Source organism: Jaculus jaculus, chromosome 7 (assembly GCF_020740685.1).
Source record: "Jaculus jaculus isolate mJacJac1 chromosome 7, mJacJac1.mat.Y.cur, whole genome shotgun sequence".
Lineage (NCBI taxonomy): Eukaryota > Metazoa > Chordata > Mammalia > Rodentia > Dipodidae > Jaculus > Jaculus jaculus.
In genome coordinates this window covers 30462474-30484057 of record NC_059108.1, presented here as the reverse complement: position 1 = coordinate 30484057, position 21584 = coordinate 30462474, and the positions used below count along the sequence as shown (strand labels likewise).

Sequence of the window (21584 nt, the reverse complement as noted above, 5' to 3'; positions counted from 1 at the left end):
CTAATCCTCATTCATATCCCAGACGAACTTCAGGGGAATGTCTTTCATGTTTTTCAGGAATATCCTGTCAAATCTTTCACTCTGCTCCACAGTGAAATGATTTTTCCAATCTCCAATGGTACCTAATGGGAAAAGCACATAGATAATACCTAAGTGAGTAAGAAAAACTATCAGGGTAAAGGCTATTCTAATCCATTTTATTCTCTTCTCCAAGCCACACTAGATATCTATGAATTCTCTATAGAGCTTTGTATCTCAACTTGCCCTACAGAACACTACACTGGAAAATTAACTTCGATGCAGTGACACAGTAAATAGCTAACAAAAGACATATCCACCCAATTATAACCAATCTTTCAAAAAAACCCCAATCTTTTGTAAATGGTATGTATATGTTAGAATATGAAAAGTACGTTTTCCTATGTATCAAGCATAATACTAAACAATCCACACCAATATAAATTTTTAAACTTTTAAATTAGAAAATAGACCCAAAGAGTTTTAATAAGTGAAGTCAAAGTCACTTAGGGTATCAGGTCTGTGAATGCTATTATTTTACGTGGCAGAAAGTTTGAAGCCATTGTTTCATCAATTTAAAATGCAAACAGTAATTTTGCATCTTCAGCTTCCAGCGATGATTGTGGAACATTATTATTCACATTTAGAACAGACAGCAAACTATTGTAGGGATGGGAATTGGTTAATATTTCATTTCCATGATGAATGAGATATGGAAATTGTTGACAAATCCAGATAAGAAGAACTTTGTTAAATTATCAAAATCTAGGAAAATTTCAATAATATATTAAAATAATTTTAACAAAGTAAAATATGAGCAAAATAGATGTCAATTTATGGTTTAGAATGTTATACATTAAATGATTATATTAAAATTGAAATTCAGGAGTATCAAGAAGAAAACATTCATCCTTAACAATAATTTTCCGCATGTTATTAGATCACAATAACAATTTATTACCTATTTATGGAATTGATTTAATAGCAGATGAAGCTAATAAGATTGAATATCTAATTTTTATATTGAAATTTCATATATGATGAAACTATACTTCAACATTCCTGCATACTTTATAAACACAAAGTTCTTGACTTTTAAGAATACCCTAGAAGAAATAGAAGGAAAGAAGAAGAAAAATCCTTCTTGTGTGGGCTCTGCATGATGCCTCTATAATTCTAGCATTAATGATGGTTTAGCAGGATGATGAGTTTAACTGTTTTTGGCTAAATATTGAGCAAGAAGCCTGTGTGGGCAACATTGTCAAGCTCTGTCTCACTAAACAAAGCAAACCAAACAAAATAGAACAAGAATTATAACCATATTCTAACATATCAATGATCTTTTTACACTCGACCACTGACATTATTTTAAGAAACTGGATAAGACTGAAAAGTAAGGACAGTAATATTTAATAAGTAAATTAAATTGGCAAGTGATGTGCCAAAATAAAATTTGGTGTTCCAAGAACTCTTCAAAGGTACTTTTAATTAATATGCTTGATACTAGATCTTGGTCTAAAGGGAAATAAATATTAGACATAGATTTGTTTTCCTGTGGAAAGGGACTCCAGAAAATGCTTAAAATCTTTGCTGCTATACACCATGGGCCATCACCTTTGCGCAGAAACTTTCCTTCACTATTTCTTGTCCCAATTTCATTTTGTATAATATCTTCATAATTTGCTCGTGAGTCAGATTTCATGTTCTGAAATGCAGCTTGCTTCACAACAGCATCTACATCTTCTGCACTCAGATCTTTCTCAAGGAAATGGCAGATTTTAAGCACTGAGCCTCTCAGGTCCTGAAATAGTCATGGGTGGAGAAATTTGTCATCTTTTGAAGGATGCAAAAGTTACAGTGAAATGTGCAACATGATTAAGCTTTACTCCTGGAAGGCAAAAATGATTCAACATATGAAACTTAGGGTCATTCATCACAGAAATAGGATGAAGAAAATACTAAAATTATGATTGCCATTGAAAAAGGAAATGCATTTAAGAAAATATGACACTCTCTTGAGACCCAGTAGCCCAGGCTGGCCTGGAACTCATTGTGTAGCTAAGAATTGCCTCAAAGTCATGCTGATCCCCTGCTATGGATTCCCAACAAAAAGGTTAGCAACAGAAGTAAAGTGTCTAGTTGCAAAAATTGCACATGGGCAATACTGACAACTAAAATCACACAAAAGGCAGAAAGATATGGCAACATCTGCCTGAGATCTAGAATAAGCCAAATTTTATTAGTTTTATTAAACATATGACTGAAAACAATAGGTAGAACCAATAATCAATGAAAGGGGAAATGTACATAAATTAGAGACAAATAAGTTTTCTCTCTTAAATTGACTACATAATCTATGAAAAGCTCTAACAAATGCCCAAAAACTTTATTATAACTGTGATACTTTATAAAGCTGTGGGGTATAAAATAAAAATAAACACACAAACATCAGTTGACTTTCTAAATACATATTACACTAATTTACTATCTTGAATCAACAGAATTTAAAACCTTAGGAATAAACAAAAACCAAGGCAGTGAGAGACTGGTCTATTGAAAACAACACGCATGCCTGAAAAACATAACAAAAATACCCAAAGCATGCAGAATTCTATTTCACAGACATGAAGTGGAAGACAGTTATTTCAAGATGCCATAGGGAAAGATCCACAGATTTAATGCAATTCTTTTTAAATCCCAATGATTTTCTTATGTAAAAAATAGAAAAATCCACCATAAATTTCTTATGAAATTTTAGGAATTTTAGGAAGAGCCAAGTAGTCTTGAAAAGGAAAATGAAATTTGAGGGTTCCCCACTTCCTAGTTTCAAGAATGACTTCAAGTTCATGTTTTCAAAACAGTGTTGTAGCATAGAGCAAACAATATGTTTCAATAGCATAAATAGACTCTGCAGAAATGAACTCTCACTTGAAGTGTCAAATGGCTTTTAACATGAGTGCAAATAACTATTAAAAGGGAAAGGTTAGTCTTCAGCAAACTATCCTTTTATGAAGCTAGCCGCACCCTAATACCAACACCAGACAGAGTTACAACCAGAAAGGAAAACTATAGGCCTATATTCCTAATAAAAATAAATGCAAAGACCCTGAACAAAACCTTGCAAACTGAATTCAACAGCACATCAAAAGCATTATCCACCTTGATCAAGTAGGATTCATCCCAGGGTTGCAAGGATGGTTAAACATACAGAAATCAGTCAACATAATATATTACATAAATAAACTTAATCACAAGAAACACATGATCATTTCAATAGATGCAGAGAAGGCCTTTGATGAAATATAATAACACTTCATGATCAAAATTCTGGAAAGAATAAGTATGAATGGTTTCTGTCTCAAGACAATAAAAGAGTATATGAGGCACCTAAAGTCCAAATAATACTTAATACTGAAAGGCTTGAGAAGTTCCAACTGAGATTGGGAACAAGACAGGGGTGCCTGCTCTCACCATTGCTCAACTTAGAAGTCCTAGCCCAGAAATAAGATATGAGAAAGAAATAAAGAGATACAAATTAGAAAGTAAGAAGTCAAATTAGCCCTATTTGAAGATGGCATTATCCTATACATAGCGACTCAAAAGTCTCCACATCAATACTTCTAAAGGTAGTTAATTCCTTCATCAATATGACAGAATACAAAAATCAACACATAAAAAAATCAGTAGCCTTTTTAAATGTATACAATAAATGTACAGAAAATTAAATCATTAAGGCTGTCCCATTTTTAATAGCTACAGAGAATAAAATACCTTGAAGTAACACTAACCAAGAATGTGAAAGACTTGTGTAGTGAAAGCATAAAAACACTCAAGAAAGAAATTGAGGAGAACTTGATGAGACAAGTGGACCTCTCAGGCTCCTGGATAGGAAAATGGCAATTCTACCAAAAGCAATATCCAGATTTAATGCAACACCAATCAAAATTCCAGCATAATTCATCACAGAGATAGAAAGAATGATCTTTACATTCATATGGAATGGAAGCAGACTTCAGATATCCAAACATATCCTCAGCAAAAGAAACATCTCTGGAGGTATTACCATACTTAATCTAAAGCTATACTACAAAGGCACAGACACCATATGCTGCTAACATAGAACATGGACAGACTTGGCTGGAATCTGGAAGAAAGCCAGTCCCAAGACAGCTCACCTAGTGCTGGAAAGCACTAGATGAACTACTGGGGGAAAGTGGCCAACAACTTTGTGAACAAGGATGGGTCTGAGCTACTCAGAAGCAACCAGAATAAGCACAAGTACACATCAGTGCAGGCTTGGCACACAGCCTTGATGAGTAGCCAATGGCTTTCTGATTGGCTAAGGGATCCATTCAGTGAAAAGGAAACAATATCTGGAACTGAGAACCAGGTCAGAATCCTATGGATGCAAAGATTATGCTCTCCAATGTAAAGCTCCCACTAGTTTTTGGCTAAAAGAGGGGCTACATCCATCAAACTCTCCCTAAATTAAAAATGCTTATTCAAGACAAGGAGGATCTGGCAGTGCCTCCCCTTTGATCCGCAGAGCTGTCAGCAGAGGAAATGGAGGTGTAAGTTGCTTGGGGTGGTGATGGTAAGAAAACCTCAGAGAAGATGGTCAACAGCAAATGGGTCTCTGGCCCATCATGAGCATCATGTTGCCAGAATGGGAACCTTGACTTGAGTAACAGCATCAGTGTGTTCAGTACCACAAATCCATTCTGTGTGGACTTTTAAGTTAGATGTGGCAAAACAAATACTTTCGAGGGAAAATAAAAAATAAAATAAAATGCTTATCCAATTTAACTTATGCTGACTTCATTCTCTGTCGGAGAATCTATTTCCCTTTTTCAGAAGGTAGTGATACCAGAGAAGTAAGAGCATCCGTCTCATCTCAGCCAAGGTCCAGGTGAAACTACAAAGGAATTGGAGAGATGAGCAAGAGTGCTGTTCCATGGAGAGTCTGACAATCAGCACCTGGGTGACAGAGAGACGCTGAGGATACCCAACACATACCAAAGCAGAAATCCAGAGTCTCATCACTGACTTATATGTAAAACACACCCATCAAGGCTCAGGGAATTTTGCAGAAGAGGGAACTGAAATATTGTAAGAGCCACAGGTTGGGATATCATGCCCAGAGGCATTGTACAATAGAATATTATAGACTTGAGAGGAAGGAACTTTTTTTTGTTCATATATATATATATATATATATATATATATAATATATATATAAATATAAATAGATATATATTATATATATAATTATATATATATAAATTATATATATATAATTTTCAGGACAAGTCAGGCTTGACTATGGAACCTCACAGTGTGCTGGAAAGAAAGACAAGTAAAAAAATTTCTGAGGCTAAAAGAGATGCATCAACAAAATTCCAACACATGCTACATCACAATGAACCCTGAAGACATTATAATAAGTGAAACCGGTCAATCAAGAAAACACAACTGTATAATTACACTCCTAAGAAGTAAGCACAGTGAAATTCACAAAGAAAGAAAGAAAGAAGGAAGAAAAAGAAAAGAAAGAGAGTAGAGTGGTGGTTTTCGGGGACTGAAAGGAGGGTGGGTGAAGAGTCACGGTTGAATGGTGATAGAGTGTCATGGTGGCAAGGAAAGCATTTTGGAAATGGACAGCAGTGATAGTTGCATAATATATCCATGGTAGCGTACACTTATAATGGTTAACATAGTATATCTTTGCTTATGGATATATTTAATCACCATTAAGATGGTGGTGGTGCACGCCTTTAATCCCAGCACTTGGGAGGTAGAGATCATTGAATTGCCATGGGTTGAAGGCCACCCTGAGACTACATTACAGTGAATTCCAGGTCAGCATGGGCTAGAGTGAGACCCTACAAGGACAACAACAACAAAAAGGATTAAGATTAAATACAAGAACTAGTCAGACTAGGAATGTGACATAGAGTGGTGGTTCACAGGAGAGCTTCAAAGGAAGAACTTGATGAATGACTTTGATAGAAAATTACACTCAGATGACCAAAACAAGGTTGAAATAGAAAGTAAGGACAGGGGAAAACACTGATGGTAATATAGCATAAAAAGTTGAGAGTTGGATAGTTCCTCTGGAGAAAATTTCTGCTAGTAATACAGGTTACAGGACTCTCACTCATTTCTCTCTAATGTTATACACCTATGTAGTGGTTTGAATCAGATGCCTCCTATAAACTCATGTTTTGAATGTTTGGTCTCCTGCCTGATGGCAACTGTGGATGTGAAAATTTGCTGGATGACGTGTTTCTGGGGGTAGGTCTTGAGGATTTTAGCCCCCAGTTTGCCAGTGTTAGTTTAATCCACTCTCTTGTTGCTATTTTCCACCTGCTGTGGGAGAGGTGATGGCCAGCCTCTGCTCATGGCATGCTTTCCCCATATAGCATAAAATTTCCACTCAAAGCTGTTAACATAAAATAAAGCCAGAAAACAAAAACTTTCCTCCTATCAGTTACTTTGGTTGGATGCTTTGTCCCAGAAATGGGAAGGTATCTATAACAGAAAATTGGTACCAGGAGTGTAATGATTTCTGCTTTAACTCTGACTGTGTGGATTTTGACCTTTTGGAACTGATTTGTAAGAGGAATATGGAAGGAGTAGTATTTTAGGCTACAAGACACCTTGCAGTGCTATAAGAAGAATTTGATGGAGCTATCAGGTTAGAGTTGAAAGACTTAAATGCAGAAAAAAGCTATGGACTCTACAGGCATGGCTTATGAAGCACAGACAGCTTTGTCAGTACTGGGCTGGAGAAAATTTTTTGTGAGAAGCTAGCTTCTCCGGTTATGTCCTAAGAACATGAACAGTGTTGAGTTTAGAAGTACTAAACTAATATTAGCAGACTTGTTTTAAAGACACAGAGACACAGAAATTAATAAAAGGTTTGGGCAGAAGAAAGCAGCCTACTTCAGCTGCAATTGTTTGAGATTCTGCACTGGGGCAGTATACAGAATGTGGAAGGAGTGTTCCTGCTCTTTATAGCAAGTTTTATTCTCCCTAGAATTAAAAAATTTGGTAATCCACCTGGTATTATGAATTTATAACAAACTCAGGAAATAAATACTTATTGGATTTGCAATGCAGTTGCAGGGTTGTTGAAGACCCTACATGGAGACCACTGGAGCCATGAGGATGAACCATGGGTTTCAGAGGAGACCGCAGGATTCTAGAGATGCCAGGACTGTGAGATGGTGGCCAAGGAGAGCTACTGGTTTGGAATTGAGTTTTCCCTTGGCTTTGAGAAGCTCAGCTGGGGGTGAGAGGGAAGAATTGGAACCCCAGAAACTTCCTTGCAGGTCCAAGATTAACATGGAACTGCAGGGTTTGTTGTTTTTCTTGCTTTTTTTAGATCTTGCATTGGTTCAATATTGTCTTGCTATGGCCAATGCCATCTTTTGCAGTATGAATATTTACTCTGTACCACTATATATTTTTTGGTATTAAAAGCTCACACTTAAGGAGTCCTGGACTATGGGGATGTTTAAATAGTGTTAGAATTGATGAAAACTATGGGGACTTCTTTTAAAGTTAGACTGAATGCATTTCAACATGGTCATTAGTTTATGAGGAAGGGCAAGGGTGTAATGTGGTGGTTTGAGTCAGATGCACATGCTTTAAATGCTTGGTCACCAGCTGACTGCCATTTAGAGGGTGGAGCTTTGCTGAAGGTGGTGTGTTTTGTTGCTTGGGGCAGGTTGAGATTTATTGTCTCCTAACTTGCCAGTGTTAGTTCGGCTCACTCACTGTGGCAGAAATGATATTCAGTCTTTGCTCATGCCATGCTTTCCCTTGCTATCATGAAACTTCCCCTTGTGACATTCAAAATAAAATAAGTCCTTCTCTCCAATCAAGCTGCTTTTGGTCAGATTCTTTGTCCCAGCAATGAGGACAACTTGTGAAAGACACATTGCTCAGTACTACTAACTTTGGCTGCCCATAATTCAGAAACATATTCTAAAGAAGAATAAACTGTTTTCCATCCATTCAAGGAAAATATAACATTTTTGCTATATTCATATCTTGCCACATACATAGTATTAACCATTGTATCTATAACTGTTTCCATTCCAACTTAACGTAGGGTTTGAGGCAGGTAAACAGAAAATAATTCTGTATAGTCACTAGGTTCCCAGGGAAATTGCTTGTAAATCAGCTACCAATGAGCCAAATTCTCTGAAGTAAACTGCTTTGGATTTGGAGAAGAAAACATGAAATGCATTAGACAAAATTTCAAAGATATTTTGTAGCAGGAGACAAGGAACACTCAACCACTTTCTCAACTTTCATGGGTATGTAATTGTTGAAGAATATTGGGAGCCTTTTTTTCTAGAAAGAGCTTAAACTGGCTGGCACGGTGGTGCATGCCTTTAATCCCAGCACTTGGGAGGCACAGGAAGGAGAATTTCTGTGAGTTCTAGGCCAACCTGAGACTAAATAGTGAATTCCAGGTCAGCCTATACTGTAGTAAAGCCCTACATCAAAAAAAAAAAAGCATAAACAATGAAAAAAAACGAGTTGACTGTGTTCTACCGTTCTTCAGAAAAAATTTAAAAACCTGATACTAATTGTAAGATAAAATAAATATAAATTACAAGGTTATAGAAGCAATTCAGCAAAAACTGCACAAATAATTAAATATGTGGAGGGCTGTTAGGGAAGTGGGATATTTGATGCAAGGTCAGTTGTGTTTGATGTAAGGTCAGTTGCTGAGAGCAACAGCATATGGCCACTGTACAGAAATGTTTAAGAGATTTTGCACAGTTTACTCTGAGGTCTGTTCATCTGAATGCTTAGTAAAATCTATGCTTTACAAATAACTTTCTGTGATCACATTGTCCCAGAAGAAGTATATATGAAAATAAGATGGGGTTTGATTTCCATCTTGAGATAGTAACAAAGGTTACAGATGGACAATACATAGATAAAAGTGAAATTGGTGCCAAGAGTGATGGCACATGTCTTTATTCCCAGTACTTGGGAGGCAGATGTAGGAGGATTGCTGTGAGCTTGAGGCCAGCATTGGAATACAAAGTGAGTTCTAGCTCAGCCTGAGCTAGAGTGTAACCCCCCCACCACCACCAAAAAAAGTAAAATTGGTAGCAGGGTGACCTAAGAATGAAAGCTTGGAAAACTACTTGATGGAAAAAACAGTGTGTATTGAGGTAAGTTTGTGTTTTCCATAAGTTATACACAGACAAAATTATAATGACTCAGTGAATTGTGACTAAATATAGATGTGGCAGTGAAGTAGACCTTAGGTATGAAACCTGTTTTCTGATTTGGCCACTTGAACCACAATTAAATTTATAGAAGTGGTATTATGGGGGAAGTGACAAATTCAAATTTTTACATGACTTGTCTGAAATGCAAATATTTGATATAAAAGTAAATATACAGATTTGATATCTACATGTCTCTATTTAGCATCTCTATAAATCTATACCTACATCTGCAACCATCAGACATCTATTTACTTGTCTACAATTCATCTAATTAAATTAAAGTAATTGTAAATTCTCATTATTACCAAATTGCTTGGCTGCTTTAAACATTTTTAGATAAGTACAGATATCTCTTGTATCCACTTAGCTTCCATGTCAACACAGGCTCTGTTTTCTTTCTATCTCTCCATTTACTGCTTTTTTGTTTTCTTGGGTGTTCATTGCTTTCAGCCTAGACTACTGATTAAACTCCTTCAGTACTGGTTCTAGTATTTCCTCCCTCCCTCCCTTCCTTTCTTCCTTTTTTTCCATTTCCCTTTCTTCCATCTTCTTTCCCTAAAATTTTTCTACAACCATTGCTTGTTACATTCTATACAATGACAATGTAAAAATAAATAAGTATGATGGTTTCAATGTAAAATATTCTTCATTGCTCCATGTGTTTTGAATACTTGGTCTTTGTTAACTTATGAGACCTCTATAGAAAAAGTTCATTCTTCTCTCACTTATGACTTGACTATGACACAGTAATAATTCACTAGATTTTTCAAATGACTATATTAATTATGCACTAATCAACATGTCAGTTTCAACTGTGTTTTGTTTGATTTACACAGTACCTCAACACAATTTTGTATTGGGGAGCAGCACAAACGTGTTCTATATATTCACACAAGTGACATACTTCAGGATTCTTTGTTAATGGTAGGACTTGTATAACAAGGTTGATCCTCATCTGTAGCTATAGTTTCCCAAATATTAGTAGTAGCAGTGTCTTACTGCTTATTCATGCCCTTCATTAATTGTACTCACCATGGAAAATGATCTGGCTCTTCCTCAAATAACTGAAAACAGGGTTGCTATTCTATCACTGGCTATAAATCCAACTAAAATAAAGTCAACATGCAAATTTCTTGCTGTTTACTAATGCTTATTGTTGCATTATTAACAACAACCAAAGCATATAATCAACACACACACTGGAATAGGCATATAAAATGAAATCCAACTATTTGCATCAAAATGGATGAGCAAGACGATATCAAGTTAAGAGGAATAAGCCAGATTTAGAGATAATGTAAGTTTTATCATGTGTGGAAACTATAAAATGAGTCAACATGAAAGTGGAATTGTGATTATTAAGGATTGGGAAAGGGTTCTGGGGAAAAGGGAGTGGTAAAGTGTTTGAATAAGATCAATGCATATTCTATTTATGTGTGGAAATATCAGACCAAATTCTTTTGAGATGCATGATTAATGTGTGGTAATTTTTTTAATTTAGAAAGCTATTCCTACTGCAGATATCTGAAGTTGACTAATACAGGTGGTTCCACAAGGAGGCATATGAAAGAAAACTGTATACAGGGAGAAGACAGCAATGAGAATGAGCAGTAGATAAAGGAGATATTAAACATGAAGACAACTAGGTGTATGTGGTTTAAACTAGAAGAAATATCAAAGGGAAATACTTAAAAAAATAGTTTCCTCGTCTTACCTTCTTCATGTCTTCATAGCTCATGAACAGAATATTGAAATCATGTCTGTGCTCATACCAGCCTCTTATGTGATCAAACCAAAGGCTTCCTAACACTGAGGAAAATGTTAATAAGACACAAAATCAAGATGTTATGCTTTTTTCCTGGGGGTTAGAATCTCACTCTAGGCCAGGCTGCCCTGCAACTCACTCTGTAGTCCCAGCCTGGTTTAGAACTCATGGCGATCTTCCTACCTTTGTCTCCTGAGTGCTGGGATTAAAGGTGTGTTCCACCATGCTCAGCAAGATATTGTGCTTTTTGAACACAGACTATATTCTTTCTTTTCTGGTTTAGAATCTCCCGAAATAAAAACAAATCTCCCACAACAGAAAATCTATATATTTAAGATGCATATGTTGGGGAGCAATTACATGAGGTTCACAGAATTCTGCCTGTGTCAAGCTACTCTATGCATGCATGAAAGCAGCAGTATAAATATCAGAAGTCCAAGAATCTAAGTCTGAGGCTGCCTCTAAGGCACATAGCTTCATTTTCTTATGTCTCCACTGAAAACACGGGTCTTAATTTCTGTTGTTCTCTAAGACTTCTGGGCAGCAGTATTTGCTGCCAACAATGACACAAAACAGGAATGTAACCTTACAAGTGACTGGGCTCTTGGCTCCACACTCTGTAGTGTGCAGTTGCGTCAACTGCATCAATCCGTTCTCTTCTGCAGTGCAATGAACTCTTGCACAGCTGTACTATTAGGACAGCCTCACACAGGCCCATGTGTAGCATCCACCCACCCTGAACATTAGCTGTATGAACCTACCCTCATCACGGCTAGAAGGAACTGATATTTAAACCTCTTATTATCTTGACAAAATACTTCCTAAACAATCAACAGTTATAAGCCTGACCCTCCTACTCTACTGATCTACATTATGCTTCATAAGTAGGAGAATTTGATTAATGCACATGCTTTTTATTAAAAAAAATACTTTTACTTACTTATTTATTTATCTACTTGTAAGCAGAAAGAGATAGAGAGAAGCACACAAAGAGTGTGAGAATAGGCACAACAGAGCCTTCAACCACTGCAAACCAATGCCAGATGCATCCAGCTTTCTGTGGGCACTGGGGAATTGAACCCAAGTCGTTAGGCTTTGCATTCAAGTACCTTAACTACTAAGCTATCTCTCCATACCCATGACAGCTTTAATTATGAATTTGGGTAAGTGAATTCAGTTACCTTTTCCTTCTAGAAACTTTTCCATAAAATTTTCTATAGAGTCACTAGCTTCAAATAGAACCATCAAATTTGAAAAATGAAAGAACGAGGTCAAAATGTCTTTAGGATTTCTGTAGATATAAAGAATCTGTAGACAAAATTATAAAAAGATTTTAACAATAATTTAAATTCTTAGAACTTTGAAACTACATCCATTATGTTGTATTACCGTAATGAATCATAACTATTTTCTTCTAGTCTACTAGTCATGGAATGCCAATTTTTTGTTATTGCAAAGAATTTTTCAGTAAATATATTTATTTTCATGACATTGCACATGCGTGCAAAAATGTAAAAGTTTTCTAAAACTGTTATCTATAAAATTGATAAGTATTACAAATTAATTTGCCTTGAGTCTGCATCAGTGAGTCTGCAAAGGAGGTAAGTGAATAAAGAAAGACTTGTCATGTTGGTACACGTAGTTTCACGTATATAATTTAAAAATGAATTAAAAATATTCTTTTACGGTTGGCCTCGGAGAGCCGGGTCCTCGTCCATGCCCGCTAGCAGGTGTTCACGCCCGCCGCGCGTTGGGACCAGGTCCGGTGTGGAGAGCCCTCGGTCCCGGGGGCCCCCTTTTGCCCGTCACGTAATGCACGTTCTTGTGGAACCTGGCGCTGAACCATTGCTTCTGGGTCAGGGTTTCGAAGGTAGCAGAGCAGCTCCCTTGCTGCGATCTATTAAAAGTCAGCCCTCCACACAAGGGTTTGTAAAAAAGTACAAAAAAAAAAAAAAAGAAAAATCTATTCTTTTATACAGCTCAAGACAATCCTTTATAAATGGGTTAAGGGTATAAATATTTCTAACAATTGGCATTTAAAAATATTTTTAAAATGACTTGGGGCCTGGAGGGATGGCTTAGCAGGTAAAGTGTTTGCCTTCAAAGCCAAAGGACCCAGGTTCAATTCCCCAGGGCCCACATAAGCCAGATGCACAAGGTGACACATGCATCTGGAGTTCATTTCCAGAAGCTGGAGGCTGTGGCATGTGCTCTCTCCCTCTCTGTCAAATAAATAAATAAAATAAAACATTAAAAAAATAATGACCTGAGTATGGTGGCCTATGACTGAGATCCCAGTACTTTAGAGGCTGAAGTTTGAGAAAAGATGGAGAGCTCAAGCTCATCATGGGTTACATAGCGGGAGTCTGCCTCAAAATAAAAAGAAAAACAAAATAGAGAAAAACCAAAACAAAGGATATATTCCTTATCTTGAAAATGGGTTTCTTAAATAAGAATTTTTAAAAGAATATACTTAGTTTTATTATATTATAATAAAGAATATTGTTGATCAAGTTAAACCATATAGCTACATGTTATACAGTATATTTTTGCTATATACCATATTGCAAAAAATCACAAAATATAAAAGCAACACATGGAAGTATAATTTTATATTAATATGCAGAACTGACAGAAAATCAATAAGAAAAATATAATAAAACATTGAGTCAGTGTCAGAGCACTGTCATAGATCAAAATATACAGTCATGGCCAATAAATATCAAACATACTTAATCTCATGACTGATCTAGACATAAATATTAAGATCAGTTTGAGACATTACTTTATAACTGTCATATTGACAAACATATGATAGTCTCATATGTCAAATTATTATGGGAAAAATAAGTACTCATCCATTAGAGATTTCAGGATGAAGTGATATATCTGCTTCCTTTAGAAGTACAATACCTCCCCATTAAGTTGAATTTTATGGTATGTAGAGCTTTGAAATTCCATTCTTGAATGTGGATTGTACCCAGGGGACAGACACACTCAGGAATGTTCATAGCAGCATGCATTGTAATAGTAAAACATTGACATAACCAATTATCAAATATTCAAAAAAGGTATTTTGTCTGGACAAAAGGTGACTGAGTATTATAACATACTTTAGCTTTTTTGTTCTTGAGACCCTTTGGAACCAAGTAATATGGGAGGTGGGAAGCAAAGATGCGAGGTGATGGCATTTTGATGAAGTCCAAATCATGTACATTATATTCAAAGAATGGTGCTCTATCAACTGTTTTTATGTTTTCTGTTCTGTTCCGGTGTCCCTCAAAATAAATCAAGCTGAGTATCTGCTGAGTCCAGATGGTTCCTGTAAAAAGTAAATCTTGTCTTTAAGGTTGAAGAAGGTTTAAACAGTTAACAGCAGCAATGACATCCAAAAACAATGTAATGTTTATGTTCCTTTAAACACTCCAAGTATTTTTGAATATGCCCAACATCTCATTTATTTTTGTCTATATTGAACATTAAAGTTGGCAAAAAATAAAATCAATGTCTCAGTGCTTTTCTCCCTTGAGAAAGTCGGTGCTTGTTCTGATTTCTTGGTAGTGATGATTCAGACTATTCCTGCAGCATCATTGTGTATACTGTTTTCCAATATTATCTTTTTAATGATTATATCATACTATATAGCAATGAATACAGTATGATATTACCACACATTCATAAAGTTGCACAAAGCCAGGTCTCATGGTATACACCTTCAATCCCAGTACTCAGGAGGATGAGGTAACAGGATTGCTGTGAGTTTGAGGTCATCTTGGGCTACTGAGTGAATTCCAAGTCAGTTTAGACTAAAGACACTATCTTGAAAATAAAAGCAAAAAAAGTTTCACAGATAATAAATAACCATCACTTTTTTCTGTTTGGAACCTCTAGCTTATTTTATTTTTCATCTTCATAAAATAAACCTTGGGGGCTGGAGAGATGGCTTAGCACTTAAGCGCTTGCCTGTGAAGCCTAAGGACCTTGGTTCAAGTCTCGATTCTCTAGGACCCAAGTTAGCCAGATACACTGGAGGCCCTGGCATGCCCATTCTCTCTCTCTCTCTCTTTCTCTCTCTCTCTCTCTCTCTCGCTCTCTGCCTCTTTCTCTCTCTGTCTATTTTCTCAAATAAATAAAATAAAAATAAACAAATATTTAAAAAATAAAATAAACCATGGGTCATTGAATGTGTTTTTTCTGCTATTAGTGGAGAACTCCATCTCACATCTGATAATATGTTCGAAGCTCATCTTTTAGAATCACTGAAAAATTAGCAAAATTGAGGTGTGTTCAGTGTTTTTCCCCCTTCTCTTGCTTCTTAAGTTCAAACATTTCTTCCTGGACTATCCTCAGAGATAGATTATAACACATTATTAAGAAAGAAGAGTCCAAAGAGTTCAGTGTTCTTACTGATTCTTAGCGCCTTGACCCTTAAATTTGGGTACTAGTTATGAAATGACAGGAAATTCATGTTAATTTTCAATCAATTTCTGTTAAAATGAATTAGATATTAGATATGGTCAGACAATGATATTGAAATCTGATCTTATTTATTACTAATTACTCCAAATAATTCATACATAGGAATGTAGTTTAATTGGCTCACACTTTTTCCTATGAAGAGCGATTGTATATTGTATAAAATATAGCCTTCAAGTTTGAAATAATTGGTCATGCCTGATGCCACAGACTCCAGAACTTGTAAAAAATGTTTCAGGTTTCTTTTTTAAGTTTTTATTTATTTGACAGAGAAAGAGAGAAAGAGAGAGAGATAAGCGGCACACCAGGGCCTCCAGCCACTGCAGAGGAAGTCCAGATGCATGCATTCTCTTGTGCATCTGGCTAACATGGATCCTGTGTGGAATTGAACCAAGGTCCTTTGGCTTTGCAGGCAAACACCTTAATCACTAAGTAATCCCTCCAGCCCTGTTTCAGGTTTCTGTTCCATACATCATAAGCACTCATCACCCACTTCATTCTTGGGCAAGACTCTCAGGAACATCTGGCAATTGCCTAGAGGCTAAGTTACTTAGTGGTCATTCTAGGTGGAGGGTTCCATAAAGATGTTTGCTTTATTCTGTTGCTTCATTGCCCTATCATGATGGCTTCACATCCTAGACCACAGCCAAGCTATAATACCTAGTTATTGAACGTCTATGAACTTATATAATGTAGAATCTGGAACTGACACCTAATCTTCATAAAATGAGTATTTCCCTCAAATATGAGAATAATTATCTAGGTTAATTTGTACTCATAGAGTAGGCAAATATAATTCATTTCTGGCAAACTTTTCTGTTTCACTGAAATGAGTCATGAAGAACTTTCAAAGCTTTATGCTACACAAGTATAGCAGAAGACAATTCACTAAAAGGAAACCATGCAAACCTTAGGTCATGTTGTCTGCTGTGCCCCAAGTGACAACAATTCCTGTATGTCTCTGAACAGGTAGTCTCTGACTACCTGGGAGCATCTGCAAAATAATGTCATGTTACTATGCTAGATACAGAAACTAATTAGATGTGATAATGAAGGAGTAAGGCATACTTAGTAAGGCATAGATCCCTTCAAGTTGATGGTAAGAAAACAGTATTCAATATAGACAAAGCAGTAGATTTGGAAAATGTTTTTCTTTAATTGTATGGCCAAATCATGTAAGGCTCATAAACTTTTGGTATTCTTGCACAGCTATACCAAAAGTAAGCAAAAAAAAAAAAAAAAAAAAAGAGGCATGTGAAATCTTAAATTTCAATAACTATGTTAGTCTGTATCAACCACTAGAAAACTCAAACCAATTCTCTGAATTTCAGCCTCTGCTGAAGCTGAAATCACAATTACAAAGGCATTTTCAGTACCTCCACAGCTTCACAGGATAGTGTGTCACTGTTTCCTCATCTTCTTGGGCTTCACAGTGGACCCTACCAGTCAAGAACTATTTCTTTCCTCTTTTGTTTTTTTTTTTTGTTTAGAATTTATTTTTATTTTTATTTAGCTTGCATATTTTGTACTAGTTTTGTACTCAGGGTATACAGTCAAGTTGGAACCATCATTAGTCTCTTCCCTGTCCTCCCCCCTCCTCAGGGACCCTCTTTGTTGGGGAATATGGGTCATGCATTGTGGGGTTAGCCATCAGTTATGGGTAGGAGTCAATGTCTCTGTGTATCATGACCCAACATGTGGCATAGACATTCTTTCTGTCTCCCCTTTCGCACATTTCCCTGAGCCATGTTGGGTTCATTTTAGGTCTGCTTCAGTGATGAGGTCTTGGGAGCCTCTGTGTCTCTGAATATCTGGTTTGATAGCAGTTGAGTCCTCTATGTATATCTCCTTCACCCTTGTGCTGGTACCAGGTTCACCAAGAAAGCAGCATTCTTGCTCATTTCTCCAATTACTCTTAGTTTCAGCTGGGACCCTTTTGAGGTGTGATGGGATGTTTGTTTAGAATTTTAAATAGTATCTATTTCTCCTGGTATCTGTCTCAAGATAATGGTACAAACCAGAAAGTTAATCTTTATGGGGAAGGAGACTTTCATAAAGCATTTAAATATTAGAGGAAAGGCTTTCGACTATCTTAGGTCTGTCCAGCAGGCTACGGCAACTTGTCTTCATGTAGCATGCAGCTTCTCTTGGCTTTGTTTTTGATTTCCTCCTTTTTGCCATAAGAAATGACAAGGCAGTTGTCTGATGTCACAGACTTTAGTTTCATTTCACTTTTGTCTGATCTTACATGGTTATGTTAATTAAAGGAGGCTGTGATCCCTTTAGAGTATGGAAAGAAGCATGTGTATACACACATTTATGAAACCCAAGCAAAGTCCAAGGTCATGACACTTACCAGACTTTGGATATGTGATTATGAAGACATCATCATTTCTAATTTCGAAGTTGTCCACATTTTCTATTATCTCCATTTTAACAAGTGATCTCTCAAAATTGTAGCCTTTAAAGTTAAATAAATATGTGCTTGTATTGTCCATATTTAGTTATCTAGAAGTAAAAACATTAAATTCTCAAATTCTTAGCAATATACAATTTTGAATAATTTTTAAGTGTTCAATATATGCCAAGGACCATTTAAATAACTCATATACACCAATTTTTACCTGAGGGTGGGGGAAGCTCAATAAGTAAACGAAGAAAACAGTAAGAAGTCTCATGAATAAAATGGATCAAAATAGAACATCATGGATTGATATTAAGGTAGATAAAATAGGACATTCAGACAACAGCAAATATAAGATAATAAAAAAGGATGAACAAAACAAACAAATCTATGAGCCTCCATCAAAAACTAAATCAATGACTAAAAGGCATAAAAGAAGATAAAATTATAGATAAGACAAAAAACTATATTCAATAAAACTATGTCAAAACATTTCCCATATCTAGGCAAAGACAGGGCCATCCAAACACAGGAGACATTTAGAATTCCAAAGAGAAAAGTTCAGAAAGAATCTGCCCACATCATATTGCAATTATACCCCAAAGTAAACAGAGGAAATGAAGAATGTGAAAAACTGAAAAAAAGGTAACATCAACTCAAATACAGGGGAAAATTCATCAGAATAACCACATATTTCTCAACAGATGAAGCTAAAGGACCAGAGGGTATGGAACTATGTAGTTTAGCTTCTGAAAGGCAATAACTTCTAACCCAAACTATTCATCACAAAGTTATGTTTATAGATGAAAGAGAAAGATAAAACCTTCCACGATAAACACAAATTCAAGTAATTCATGACCACTAAACCATCCCTACAGAAATGACTTGAAGGAATCCTACACGCTAAAGGAAAAGTAAAAAAAAAAAAAAAAAAAATCACTGAGGGTGCACACTTCAGCAGCACATATACTAAAATCGGAACAATACAGAGAAGATTAGCATGACCCCTGCACAAGGATGACATGCAAATTCGTGAAGCGTTCCACATATATATGTGTGTGTGTGTGTGTGTGTGTGTGTATATATATGTATATGTATATATATATATGTGTGTGTATATATATGGCACTACAAAGGACACTGTGAATAAAGCAAAAAGGCAACCTACAGAATGGGAAAAAAATCTTCGCTAGCTGTATATCTGATAGAGGATTAATATCTAGGATATACAAAGAACTCAAAAAGTTAAATAATAAGGAATCAAACAAGCCAATCAAAAGATGGGCTATGGAGCTAAATAGAGAGTTCTCAAAGGAAGAAATATGAATGGCATACAGCATCTAAAAAAATGTTCTACATCACTAGTCATCAGGAAAATGCAGATTAAAACTACATTGAGATTCCATCTCACTCCTGTCACATTGGCTATCATCATGAAAACAAATGATCATAAATGTTGGCTGGGATGTGGAAAAAGAGGAACCCTTCTACACTGCTGGTGGGAATGCAATCTGGTCCAGCCATTGTGGAAATCAGTGTGGAGGTTGGGAAATGGAACCAGCCTAGATGTCCCTCACCTGATGAGTGGATAATGAAGATGTGGCACATTTATACAATGGAGTTCTACGCAGCGGTAAAGAAAAATGAAGTTATGAAATTTGCAGAAAAATGGATGGACATGGAAAGGATTATACTAAGTAAGGTAACCCAGGCCCAGAAAGTCAAGTGCCATATGTTCTCCCTCATATGTGGATCCTAGCTACAGATGATTGGGCTTCTGCGTGAGAAGGAAAAAAATCAGTAGCAGAGGCCAGTAAGTTAAAAAGGAGATGTAAAGGGAAGAGAAAGAAAAGGGAGGAGGGTACTTAATAGGTTGGTATTGTATATATGTAAATAGAATGATTGAGATGGGGAGGGGACATGATGGAGAATGGAATTTCAAAGGAAAAGTGGAGGTGGGGGGGAGGGAGGGTATTACCATGGGATATTTTTTATAATCATGGATTTTGTTAATAAAATCTGAGAAAATAAAAGAATGTGGAAATTTAGGTTCTCTTCCTAATAAAAAGAAATTCAGAAAAAAAAATATTGAGGACACAGGAAAGAATAAACCACACTAGAACATTATATAAGCACAGGAGGATTAGGAAATTACCAACTACTTCCGGTCAAGATGGCGACCGCCTAGCTGCACTACAAACAAGGGGAAAAAAAGATAAGTATTCAAGGGAAATTAGGAACTTTTTGAAGATGGAGGGCACAGATCGGGGTAAAAGAGGGAAGCACACACCCCCACGACCCATGCCCCGCCACCCCGCCTGCCGCGAATCTCCGCATTGGGCGTGGCCCGGCGCCTCAGCGCCCGGCGACCCGTGCGCACCAAGCCCCACGAGCCCCTGCGGCCCGCGCGCCCCACAACACCTGTGCCCCACGCCCGCGCACCCCCTGCCCCCCCCCCACGATCCCTATCCACAGGCAGAGGCACAGCCCCAGCTAACCGAAGCTTCCCGCACCCGGGCGACCAGGCCTGCCCCGCGCCCCCCACACGCCCCAGACCCCCGCGCCCGCCCCCCGCGCGCCTCGAGACACCCCCCCCCGCCCCAACACCCGCGCACCCCACGCTCCCTATCCACACTCAGCAGTCGCGCCCCAAGTACCCCACGCCCCTGGCGCCCAGGAGTGCCCCGCACCCCTGCGCCCCCGAGCGCCCTGAGACCCCCGCGCCCCACCCCCACGCGCCTGGAGCTCCCCCCTGGGCGCCCCGCCCCCGCCCCCGCCTCCCCCCCCCCCCACTCCCTACCCACATGCGGCAGGCGTGCTCCAAGCGCCCCTGAGCGTCCCGCGCCCTGGGCGCCCAGGTGTGCCCCCCGCCCCCCCGCGTGCCGCGAGACCCCCGCGCCTCACCCCCGCACTCCTCGAGCCCCTCGCCCCCCATGCGCCCCACCCCCGCCACGCGTCCAGAGTGCCCCGCGGTGTCCTGCAGCGTCCCCCAGCGTCCCACGCTCCATCTTACCTCAGCGTGCTCCACACCCCCTGCAAGACCTGCGACCCCCTTGGCCCCATCCCCCACGCGACACCCTCCCCCTCCCCCCGCTAGTCCAGAGCACTCCGCGGCTTCCCGCAGCGTCCTGCGCCCCCCCCACCCAAGCAACCACGCTCCTAGCCATCCACCCTCCCCACGCGCTCTGCGCCCACGCCCCAGAGCATCCGCGCCCTGAGCCCCGTGCGCCCTGAAGCGCTCCCTGCCCCCCCCTGCACCCAGCCCCCCACCCCGCATTCACCTCGTCCCCGCACGCGGCCTGGGCGCCCACGTAGTCCTGAGCGCGCCCCTGCGTGCCCAGGCGTGCCCCGTGCCCCCTGTGCCCCACCCCCACGCGTCCTGAGCCCTGGAGTGCCTCAGCGTACCCCGCCCCCCTCCACCTCCTGCGCCCCACGCGCGACCCCCTCACCTCCCCCGCAAGCCCCCCCACCCTGCGGCGTCCCTTGGCATCCCGCACCCCAGTGTGCCCTGCGCCCCTTCCCCCCACGTGCACCCTGCGCCCCCCCACGCACCCCACGCACCCCCCACGTGCCCTGTGCCCCTAGCCCCCCACGCCTCCCGCAAGCTCCTCCGCGCCCCCTGCGCACCCCGTGACCCCCCGCACGCCCCGCACTCCCCCCA

General features: G+C 38.8%; 1 protein-coding gene and 1 non-coding gene across 2 annotated transcripts; one reads left to right on the top strand and one right to left on the bottom strand.

Annotated features, from left to right (window-relative positions):
- LOC123462065 (amine sulfotransferase-like) lies at window positions 1-18017 on the bottom strand. The gene is made up of 6 exons (XM_045153887.1): window positions 17876-18017; window positions 14157-14365; window positions 12225-12351; window positions 10993-11087; window positions 1633-1819; window positions 1-122 (listed from the first exon to the last, which is right to left on the bottom strand). Exons 1-6 carry the CDS (start codon window positions 18015-18017, stop codon window positions 1-3), a joined length of 882 nt encoding a protein of 293 aa, XP_045009822.1.
- An 851-nt stretch (window positions 18018-18868) lies between these two features.
- Window positions 18869-18975, top strand: LOC123462447. Its single transcript, XR_006638269.1, has one exon. It is a non-coding gene; the product is annotated as a U6 spliceosomal RNA (small nuclear RNA).
- Window positions 18976-21584: the final 2609 nt, after the last annotated feature.